This window comes from Cryptotermes secundus, unplaced genomic scaffold (assembly GCF_002891405.2).
Source record: "Cryptotermes secundus unplaced genomic scaffold, Csec_1.0 scaffold1558, whole genome shotgun sequence".
In the NCBI taxonomy this organism is placed as follows: Eukaryota; Metazoa; Arthropoda; class Insecta; order Blattodea; family Kalotermitidae; genus Cryptotermes; species Cryptotermes secundus.
In genome coordinates this window covers 209,843-222,282 of record NW_019737427.1, presented here as the reverse complement: position 1 = coordinate 222,282, position 12,440 = coordinate 209,843, and the positions used below count along the sequence as shown (strand labels likewise).

General features: G+C 42.0%; 1 protein-coding gene across 2 annotated transcripts in view; it reads right to left on the bottom strand.

Moving 5' to 3' along the window:
* Positions 1-12,440, bottom strand: part of LOC111870446 (vacuolar protein sorting-associated protein 26B-like) — a 44,981-nt gene that overhangs the window by 9,724 nt on the left and 22,817 nt on the right. For both annotated transcript variants that reach the window (XM_023862750.2, XM_023862751.2), the window contains 2 exons: positions 11,168-11,274; positions 952-1,163 (listed from right to left, as the gene is read on the bottom strand). In XM_023862750.2, coding sequence (XP_023718518.1) covers positions 952-1,163; positions 11,168-11,274 — 319 coding nt within the window. The remainder of the gene's footprint in view (positions 1-951; positions 1,164-11,167; positions 11,275-12,440) is intronic.

Below are 12,440 nucleotides of genomic sequence, written 5' to 3'. Positions count from 1 at the left end.
TTCTTCTTCTGCTTCTTCTTCTTCTTCTTCTTCATCATCATCATCATCATCATCATCATCATGTTATTCTGTATATAAGCAACTTGTTGCAAGCCACATTAAAACGTCTATGTATATTTAACACAGGCCATCAATAATGCAACAACTTGTTCCTTTCTCTCCCACTTACACTTTAACACAACTTGTTTCGGTCTTGCAGACTGCTGACGTAACAGAACAATGGGCTAATATACATAAAAACAAGCTGCTGCAATCAAAAACCTGGAGAGACACACATAGTTCTAAACAAATGAACGACATCCCTTGTGAGGAGGAATAGAATTTAATCAAATGAAAATTTTAATAAAAACATTTAATGGATTTTATTTTATTAAGTGGACTACAGCATGTGATTTTAGAGCATATTAATTAATGCAGTGTGCAGATTATATATATCAAGACACCTGAAGATGGCCATCTAAGGCCGAAACATGTTGTGTTAAAGTGTAAGTGGAAGAAAAAGGAACAATCTGTTGCATTACTGACAGACCGTGTTATACATAGACATCTTATCATCGGTTATTATAAAACCTTCAAACCATATAATAATTTGGTTATTTTTTAGTCTTTGCTAAAAAAAATAAATTAAAAAAATGATACAAACTCAATATGCAAAATTAATGTCAGGGGATTCCTGCAACTGCTGTATCAATGGGCTGTCATCAGCACTTGTCTAAATTATATCCAGAAGCCAATCAAGTATTTCTTTACATCATGACTGGCCTAACAGCATGCAGAACACTGGCTAACATGCTGATAGTCACGCCGAAGGAAAATACAGCCTTCTGCATCAGCCAGTGTTCAAAAAATTTAGCAGTAAAGGGTTAAGAGAAATAAGTGGGCTAGTATTCCCTCTGTTAGAAGCAGCATCAAACCTTATGGTAACATCTGAATAACTGAGTGTATGTATACCTGCTGTTTGAAGTAGCGTCTGTCTTCCTCATCCATTAGAACTAGGTTCAGATAGTACCGAACTGAGAATTTTTTGTTGATGTCCCGCATACTTGGGGTTAGGTCATATCCTGCCAGAAACACTCTGATAGGAATGCTCTCCCCACGCACTGGTGCTCCGTCCATTATCTCATACTTGGCAATTGTTTCATTCTCTGTGAATGTGTTTGGTCCTGCAAGGTAATTGAGGTGTTAATAACATGAAACACTTAAAAAGAACACACTTGTCCAGATGAGTATTTCTACACATGCAGAAATTCATACCAGCAACTACATCACATTTTCTCTGCTAACCAGTTCAAGTTCTACAGTACTCAATGTAAAAGAATAATATATTCACTCAACTATTATCAGTTCAAATTCCATAATGCTGAACTTCATGCCTTTACTTTCCTTTTTTAATTCTTACAACAGTGCATGGCACATTTTTATTTTGGATAAGCAATATGTCAAAGCTGTTGCAACACATGGTCACACGATTCAGTTCCCTATTACCGTGTACTGAGAAACTTTTAAACAGATCTTAAGAATAAACAACGAGGTCTTCTGCATAAAGGTATCCGTTCTGTGCATTCCATACTCGACAATGCCCATCACTATATTTATATGGTATAAATTTGTTCACCCTGGACATGGAGCCTGATCACAACATACTGTGACCGAATCTCTGAGAATGAAGATAGTGTACCTACAGGGATGGGAGACTCCTTCAGAACTTAACATCTCTTCTAACATTCTTGCAATGTCGGTACAGTTTCCTAAACAGCCAGTAGCAGGAGCTGCATCACAGCTGTTTCCAAATCATCAAACACTTTGCCTTCCAAGGTTTCTCTAAGTTAGTGGAGCAATCAAGTCACATGGTGGGTGGGGAGATGGTCTCACTGAATCCTGTGCTTAACTAAAAATTTCTCTGGGTATGTGAATTTATCATTAGTCAAATCCCCACTTTTGCCACCACTGTCAATGCAGTCATCTCAAAGACTGAAAATATAAACATATTGTTTCCTGTTAACTTGCCAGAAGATCCAGTTGTATCACATTCACTCCTTCACCTTCTCCCATCGCACATTCACTCTTGCTCTGGAGGCCGGTGCTTCTAATTTACTGGCTCCACTTCTGTGCTCTGCTTCTTTTTCATTTTGGAGGGGATCGACCCCTCCACAAGGTCCGATCCTTGATCATGTCTTTCTTCGGAAGTCCCTTATGTCGACGTAACAGCACTTGAAGTGTTGTTTGCACTTGTTGATGTCGTCATTCCTCCTGGTCTTCCTGCCACTTGCTGGTACGAGACCATGGCACAACAGTGCCCATTGCTGGTTTCTCTACGCCACTACGGGCACCCTGCAATGGTTGAGACTCATCATAAGGCTGCTTGCAGAGACAGTGTAGACAACTGTCGACGGCCAATTCCTTTCTCCGGCATCCGAAGGCTCCCTGGGTAGTTTCCTTCTTGAAGGCATCTCTCCAATGTCATGCCACTGTTGCACGATGGGATACCTTCCTGCAGGTGGCAGCCAACTTCGTCCGGGATACACAATCTCCTCGGGTCCAAGATTTCCTGAAGATGTTTCTCTTGAGCCATGCCACTGTTGCACAGCTGTTTTCTTCTGTTGTGCCATTTCCACACGGTGGCTTGTCCCTCTGCGGGCTACAGCCAACTTCTTCTGGGGTCCACAATTTTCCCGTGTCGAATTCTTCATGATTTCAGTCCCTATGCCTTTTCTTCTTCAGTTCTCCGACCAGCATTACTTCATCGTCTTTTACAGGTACCTCTCGTTGTTCTGCCGCCTCAGGTTTCATGTCCACTGAGGCCAGCTCTTCATCTTCTGGACATGCCTCCATTTCTCGGCAGGCCATCATCACTCCGACTGGTATCACCATGGGGACCTCTACTTGTTGTGCCGCCGCAGGTTTTGTGTCCACTGAGGCCAGCTTTTCTTCTTCTAGACGTGCCTCCATCTCTTGGCAGGCAATCATCTCTTTTCTGGTTTTCATTGCTCCTTCTTCAGGTTCTCCAACCGGTATCACTATGGCGTCTTCTATGGGTACCACTCGTTGTTGGGCCACCTCAGGTTTCCTGTCCACTGAGGATGGCTCTTCTTCTTCTAGAAATGCCTCCATCTTTTGGTAGGCCACTGTCTCTGCCTCTTCATTAGGAATCTTCTGTCGCCTCACTACATCCTCTTCTTTGCTTGGATCTGTCTCCAACTTCTCTAGATCTGCCTCCACTGCATCTTGGCAGGCTGTCATCTCTTCCTTCCAGGCATTCATACTGGCTTTCAACCTCTTCTCTTGCATGGCGGCTGTCCTTGCTTCGATAGCTCTTGTTTCTGCTCAGATGGCTTCTATTTCTGTGGCTATTTCTTTTCACCAGGCTTTCTATCGGCGTCTGCCTCTTCTCGCCAGGCTTTTCTATCAGCGTCTACCTTTTCTCGGTTGGCGTCTAATTTTGCCATGAAATCTTCAGTGTCTTTCCTCCTACTGGCCTCCATTTCTTTCAGCATTTCGAATAATTTTTCCATATCTTGTTTCTCCATTTTGTAGCAGTATATTTTGCTGAGGCGTGTTCAAGTTCGTAAAGCACTTCTGACACCAAATGTAGTGTGTTCTGCTACTGAAGACGCCGTTCAGATTGTTAATTGGTTTATTTAACAACCTACATATCTAACTACAAATACTTATAACACGGTTACGGGTTTACACACTTTACAACCCTACACAATAATCTCTTCAGCAGTCTTCACGTATTTATACTGCGGGAGCTATACAAGTGTCACCTACTCACTCACTCCCAATACCTTCTCAGTTATCACAAACTATCACTGATTATCACACATAAACTCTTCTTATCACACTTTCGGGTCTTCTTTCCGCGACTGCTGCTATATTTCAACTGTCTTCGTAGGCAGTGTAGTTCTATTATAAACTCTCAGCCGGACAACAGGAAAACGCCTCACTTCCTTGTTGCCTAGTTGTGTTTACCAACTGCCTAGCAACAGTCGTTGCACGGGCTCACCTGTTGTGTGACATCACAGCCTCACAGGGAAGCGTGTTTACCGAGTGCTGCGAAATGATAGGAGTGGGGGTACATGATGTCACTCGTGGAAACGCAGAGTTCACGTGACCCCTACTTCCTGTTGTGCCATCCACGTCACAATACGTGGTGAGTTCAAAAAGTATCGAACCTTCTTTTTTCCTGTGTAAACCAATGAAGCGCGGGAGGCTCCCTTCGGTGGAGATGTGGAGGGGACATTCATGCACAGTCGTGAATTTTTTCCCACCCGCAGAAAGCGTCAGTCGCTGGCAGTCGGCCTATGAGTGAGGGCGTGTAGTGAGTGCTCATCAGATTCCAGTAAGGTGTAAAATGATGGAACATGAGCAGCGATATTGCATCAAATTTTGCCAAAAGCTGGGCGATACCCAAGTGGAAACCATTCGCAAGATTCAACAGGCTTTCGGGGAAGATGCCATGAGCAACTCACGGATAAAGGAGTGGTACAACCGCTTCAAAGATGGCCGCACATCAGTGGACAGCGAACCGCGTTCAGGCAGACCATCAACAAGCCGAAATGAGAATGTCAATGAGCAAGTGCAGGCTTTGGTCATGGAGGACCATCGTATCACAGTCCAAGAACTTGCGAACGAGATAGGGGTAAGCAGTGGATCGGTACATTCAATTTTGACCGAGGATTTGGGCATGAGGAGAATGTCCGCGAAATTCATACCGAAACTGCTAACAATGGAGCAGAAGCAACGCCGTCTGGAAATCACACAGGACATGCTGGACAATGCAAACAGTAACCCCAACTTTCTGAACACCGTGATCACAGGCGATGAGTCGTGGGTTTATGGGTACAACCCAGAAACCAAGATGCAGTCATCACAGTGGAAACATCCAACATCCCCGAGGCCAAAAAAAAAGCACGGCAGGGCCGCAGCAGTGTCAAGGTCATGTTGGCCGTTTTCTTCGACTCCTGTGGGGTTGTGCATCATGCGTACGCATCACAAGGCCAAACCATCACAAAGGAATACTAGCAGGAGGTCCTTCTGTCGCCTTCATGATGCTGTGCAGAGCAAACGACCGGATCTGTGGGCAGCAAAAACTTGGCAGCTCCATCAAGATAACCCACCCATTCTGCACATCTGATTCAGACTTTTGTCACCAAACATAACATCCCTGTGGTTCGTCAGGCTCCGTACTCCCCCGACATGGCTCCATGTGACTTTTGGCTATTTCCCAAGCTGAAAATGTCGTTGAAAGGAACCCGATTTGAGTCAAGAGAAGACATCATGTGGAATGCGACGGCCCGGCTGATCACCATTCCAAAAGACGTGTTCCAGAAGTGTTTCCAAAAATGGTGGAAGCGCTGGGAGAAATGTGTGCATTACCAAGGAGACTACTTTGAAGGGGATTAGGGTTTTGTACCTCCAAATCAATAAATGTATTTCTGCCGACCAAAGGTTCGATACTTTTTGAACACACCACATATGTTAAAAATTTGACTTTGCTCAGCACACTTAGCATGTTCAATAATGAACTAAGTAAACAGCCAGCATCACTACGATTTTGCTGCACACATACTGAACTCTTTTCGTTTAGGGAAAGAATGGGACTTCCAGTGTGAACACTTGCTTAGTTTAAATCACAACCAAACAGCCATATTTCCTTACCTGTTATGATTCTGTCATGTCTAGACACAGGGTTTGGATTGGTAATTTGATTTACGGAACACTTATATGAGAGCTATTCAGAAAGTAATCTCCATTATTTTTGGCAACTAATGTAGGAGCAGCAGAGGGCTCGCACATGCCTCACTGACTTGTAAACCATCACACAGCTGGTAACCTAGCGTCTGTTCTTGTCTCTACAGAGTTCTACACTGTTCTCTATAAGATTACCATAGTCAGACTAGATTATCACAAGTTTTGTGCAGGATGAGTTACAAAAATGCACACACGTGCACACAAAATGCAGAGAATGGCTTCAGCTTTAGTAGACATTCTTAGAGCAAAACCAAAAAGATGGCACATCATACAAGCAACAGGTGATGAAACATGGGTTTCATTTGTGAATTTTGAAAGCAACGAGCAGTCAAAACATTGGATACACACACACTTTCACTAAAAAGTTGGAAAAGTTTAAACAAACATCTGTCTGCCAGAAAGCTGATGGCAACTGCTTTCTGAGACAGGAAAGGAGTGCTGATGGTGAAATTCAAGCAGAAAGGGACGACAATAACATTAGAAATGTATTGAAAAACACTAAGAAAACTGCATAGGGCCATCCAGTGTAGTGCTCGTCCATGACAATGAATGCCCACACACAGCTGCTTGCATACAAGCACCACTGGAGCATTTCAACTGGGAATTGCTTGACCACCGTCCTTACAGCCCTGATCTCATTCCGAATGACTACTACCTGTTTACCTACTTGAAGAACTGGTTAAGATCACGGTGCTTCAACAATAATGAGCTGATGGAAGGTGTCAAAATGTGGTTGAGCTCACAGACAGCAGCAGTTTTGACACAGGCATACAAAAACTTGTTCCCCAAGACAAGTGCCTCAATTCCAGCTGTGACTATGTTGAGAAGTAGTTTTTTATACTTCACTCGGTGAGTGGTGGAGTCCAACTGGGTCCGCTTGGCATGGCGGCCACTGATTGGCCTATTGTACCTGCCCCAGGGGATTATGATGATGGAGAATTTGGTGGAATGAAGATTGGCAGGGAAACTGAAGTACTCAGAGAAAACCTGCCCCAGCGCCACTTTGTCCACCACAAATCCCACTTGGCCAGACCCAGGATCGAACTCGGGCCACCACGTTAGAAAGCCAGCAACTAACCGCCTGAGCTATGGCGTGGCCTGAGAAGTAGCTTATGTATGTATGTATTTTCTGTATATAATAAAATTCTTTTTTCTATTGCTGTTTTTTAACAGTTCACCAGAAGTTACTTTATGAATAGCCCTTGTAAATCACAACCACATGTAATTATAATGCTCTCACTGACTCCTGCACTCTACTTCTTACTACAACACATGCTAAATCTTCCCGGTTTGCTATGTCTTCACCAGTCTTGCCTGGTCACAGATCCCAAAAATGTCCTCTCCTGTGCTCATCTCCTTACCTTACTGTCTCACAACTAATTCATTACTGTAATTATCAACTCTCAAGACAGCTGATCAGTCACACTGGTTCTCATTATTCAGCTTCAGGTCAGACAGCGCAGGAAACACTGTCTCCAACAGTTCTTCACTGTTGCATGTTTATTCATTGTGTAACAATGGCTCACTTATCTGATGACATCATAGCATGTTTACTGTGCCACTACCTAGCAATGGATGACATCTTTTGTTAAGCTATTCGATCATGTCACTTATTTTTAACAAGTTATTTTCATATTGAAGCAAGCCAAGAGCCACAAACAAATGGTTTCAATTCATTCCCTGTTATCAGTCATAATATTAATTTGGCTGAGATATTTCACTTCCAAACCTAAATTAAGGCAATCTGACACAAGTCACACGAAATTCTTACCTCTTCAGCCAATTCATTGAGCCACTATTCTATCACTTTACACTAAACCACACACCTGTGCTACTGATTCATTGCTTCAGTGGTTCAAGAGCACTTTCAACAGACATCTGCACCTTTAAATTATAGTAAAGGTAGAGGTAAAATTGTTCCTGTGCTTAACTAATTAAGCACTACACCATGAAGGTGTATGGCAGAATGGATGTATAGATCCACATTTTCTTGACCTCGGCAACAGTTGGAGGTGAGTGGTCAGCTTCACGCCTGGCCACTTTACCACCAGGAAAAGAGCCCCTGGTACCCACTGGATAGAAGTTAGGTGGACCCCAGAGACAGTCTGGACAACTTGGAAAAGAGAAAATTCTTGACCCTACCAGGACTTGAACTCCAACCCCTTGGATGTCCAGCCCATAGCCAGTCACTGTACCAATGGAGCTATCCCAGCTGCTCATAAAATTATGGCATTATTAAAAAAAGTCATGCTCAGTTCATTTTTGCATCTCCAAGTGCCACCTGCATTAACTAATGTTTCAGTTGTTGTCTTTTCAATATTCCCACAATTAATTAATGTGAAACTGACTGCTCACCTCCTACTAGTACTGAGGTCAAGAAAACTTGGATCTATACATCTATTCCCCCATATGCCTTCAAGGTGTAGTGCTTAAGTAGAGGGATATCTTTACCTTTTACTGTTCTGCACTCTCAGTCTTCATTAAGCTAATATGTCACAGAAACACCCTGACTATAACTGACTGAAAGAAGGAATGGATGGGTTCTAGGCTAGGTAATGAAGTATCAATTTCAGTGATAATTTAGCACTGAATGATATGGATAACTGCATCTGATAATCTTGTGTGAACTGGGAAGGAAGAGGTCAGGGCCTATTTAACACATCTGTGGCTGGCCATACTTCTCAGTTACACCCTGTGGACAGGGCGATTTAAACCTGCTTTTATAAACACTTATTTATAACATAACGGTAGTGGAAAGCATTGGAGGAAATGCTGCATACACATCTACAAGGCTTCTACTCTATGATCAAGAATTAAGAAGTTATCATTCTTACAAACAGGTGACATCAACTAACGGAAACTTGATGTGTGCATGAAAATGAGAATTCTTGGGCCCTGACACCTACCATTAGCCAGCAGAAGTACAAGGATTCTTGCGAACCATCACAAGTGTGTTAAAAGATCTGTCCCAGCACTTGCTTGCAGGGAAGCAAAGTGGGGAATACCCTCAGTCAGGGTAGTTGGTGTCTAAGCCAAGTTCTGAACTGGGGACCTCATGAATATGTCGAAGTGTTACCATATGAGCCCCGTCACTCAGTGAAGCAATCCGTAAATATGCCTGGACATACGGAAACATGTTGGGACATATTCATTGCAGTCACATCTGTAGAGTGTGATTTATGTGGGACAGGAACTCAAAGCAGAAAGACATCTCAATTGGATGAAGAGATTAAAGATTCAGATGATGCTGACCAGAGATCCGGAAATATTCTCACCCTCTAACCAGAGTAGCCAATGATCATCGCCGTTGTCATCGTTATCACATACTTCAAAGTAGGCTTTTACTAGCCCATTCCAACTCAAAGACTATTCTTCCATAATCCTCTCAGTCGTACAAATTTCCTCTGTCCATGTGGTTAGTTAATTCTTAACTTTTTGGGGTCAGTCTTGAAGAGTCCAGTCTTAAGATGTGATCATGCCACTTCTTTTGATACACTTGATTTCTTCCTTCTAAAATATGTATCTGTAATGCACTGTGCACTGTCATGGACTGTAGGTGTATGTTCAGAGACACACCTTAAAAAGCCCATTTCTGGTGTTTCAATTTGTCTCCTTTCAGATCTAACCATAACCCAGTTTTCATTTCTATACTTAACCACAGCAACTGCTATTACTTATAAAATTTAATCTGTGTATCCTTTCTACTTCTATTTTTAGCATCCTTCGCATTGTTTCACAGGTCCAAGTAAATCTCCTCACCGTAAATTTTATGCAGCATTTCCTTATGAAGTCTCTTTCTACAGAATCACAGCTGGCTGGTTTGATAGTGCTGCCACAACTGTAATTCGTACATATGTAAATTTAACGTCTGTATATGTCATGAACTCTGTAGTGGGAAAGCTGCAGCTGCCTGCTGTTGTGCGTATCACCTTGCACAGGCTACATACCAACATTTCTTTAACTAACCTGTCTTCATTGAATGACCTTGGACATCCTGGAGATTTCTGATTTACAACACTGCCAGTTTCTTTTAAATATCTATCATATATCTTAATGGACTTTTAGTTTGGAGCTGAACCTCCGTGCACTAACCAAAACTTACACTAAACATGTGTAACAGATTTGAACTCCATGTGCCACAAAATGCAATTCACCTTCTGTTGAACCACAGTCATGACTACTGGTGATTCAAGGGATGCGTGACCACTGATACCAACAAAAACAAAACTTTAAACTTTACTCTACTAAATGGTAAAATCATTCCCTCTATATAATAAACGTTTTTCCATATACACAATTTTCTTGCATTTTTCACACCTTTCTTGTACATTTGTATATGCATGGGAAAGTGAATTTCAGTGATCAGCAGATTAAGTTGTGTTTCCTGACCTCTGATGCTGACACCAATTTAAGAGTTCTTTCTAAAAGATGACAAACTGACTTAAATATTGTAACAGATTTGCTCAAAGCATTGCTAGGCAATGGCTCGGTAAACACATTTCAACGCACAACAATGGAAACTGTGTCTCAGTGTATGAATGTTATAGCTCATTGCTAGGCAGCAGTAAGTGTGCCAATGAACTCACCTGGTAGCAATCATGTGACTCATGTTTTCTGTGTGGTCCATGCAGAGCCTATATAACAACATGCTGTAGCTTAGTGCAGTACCCCGTGTGGAGGCGGGGTCGAATACCTCCACCGTGACCCTGCGAGTCGTAGGAGGCGACGAAAAGGGAAGTCTCAATTCTGAGACAGTAAAATATGGTCGCGAGGCCCAAGGGACTCGGACCCGAGTAAGACTGCGCTGGCAAGGACCAGCAGCGTATACAAAAGACAGACCCGTCCTCTCGTCAGAGAAGGCGCCCCACAGAAACAAGACCGTAACTGTCAAACGATAATAATTAATATCCGGTCATGAGCCCCAAATGGGGCTCGACACCAAGACTTACTGACTGACTGACCGTCAGTCGCAATGTAACTCTGACTCTGACTCTGAGTGCAGTGTAGTTGTGAGTTAGTTGCAAGAGTGTGGCAATGTAGTATGTGGAGTGTGTAATTCAGTGAGACTGTTACAGTTCCTGTGTTTTAATTGCATTACCAGGAGATGACTACTGTGCATGCAACAGTGAATATAGTGTTGAAATAGTGATAGCATTATAATTACATGTAATTACTGGTGGTGTGTATAAGGAGTAAATAAACCTGTTCATCAAATCCAGAACCCATGTTATTTGTCACTAATGCATGTGACAATATAAATTACATGGGCTAAATACAAACATTTCACATGCTTCTTTAACTTTGAAATAAAAAAAACTTACTCTGTTCTATGAATTTCAATAAATTAAAACTACATAAAATATAATGCCATTTACTTGGTCAGGCACTATATGGCAACATAGTTACAACCAACCTGAGCCTGTTGTTTCACGCTTGATGATTGCAATCTCCATATTCTTGATTTTTATGCGCACCAACAAGAAGTATATCTTGCCCACAATAACATCCTTTAAATGATACCTGCAACATATAACACACAACATATCAAAGATATTTCAGAACAAGAAGGAATTTACAGCAAGAAATGAACCTCAGTTCATATCCATCAAAATACAAAAAACACATTCACTCAAAATTTCAACAGATGATTAGTAAATGATTCATCTTAACATACCAAAATCTATTAAAAGTACACCCGAACTAACTATGTCTGGCCAACTTAGCACTTATATATCACTTATGCTACACATCAAGGAAACATAGCAAAACAACACATTTCCTCTCTTAAAATAGTAATCTTCTGGGATGTGATGCTGTGTAGGCTTGTAGGTGGATACCAACATTCTGCAGGAACATAGTACCTCAGTCTTCAGGGCTGAAGAGTGTAAGCTAATGAAATGTCTCAGTCATATAGGCATATTGCAAGGAACATGTAGCAGTGGAAGAAATTTGTTACATTTCAGGTTAATCTACAAATGGAGTTGTTGGTTCAAGTTTTGATTGATTCAAGGTGCATTACTAAGATAGTGTAAACCACATCCTCATTCTGCAGATAATACAGAATAACATAAAATTTCTACAATACTGTGACATGACTATTGCCTGGTAACAGCTTAACCATTCAGCGTGGTTTGACATGTATGTTTCGTCAAGGTATTTAAATCGTCTGTGGGGGTTCGATGTCTATGTTTCGTCCAGCTGCACACCTATATTATAACGCCCATAACAATTGATGGTTTTGCTGTAGATTGTTAGATTTTTCACTGGCCTGTTGTCAGGAGAACCGTATCTAATGAGGCATTTGTTTAGCTGCGCTAAGTCATCGTTACATATGCCTGTCTTGCAGCAAAATCATGTTGCTTCTGGTAGTGGTTTCCTCCTTCAAACTGTTATGAATGGCGTGTTTTCTTTCCTATGAAGTTATAAACAGCAGAGACGTGATATGTGCTGTGTTTATAATATCATATTGCCCTGAGCTGGCCACACTAACATACTCAATTGGAATTCTTAGAAGAGGGATGTCCAAATTTTATTCTTGCAAGATCGATTGATTTCGCACAGTACATGGCAGCCAGTTCTTAGAAAAACGCCACAAATTAAGGCAGAACACTGTGGTCACCCCCTGTGACGATACGGGTGTGTGTGGGGGAGGGAAAAGAACTCATTCCTTCATGTATTATCGCTCC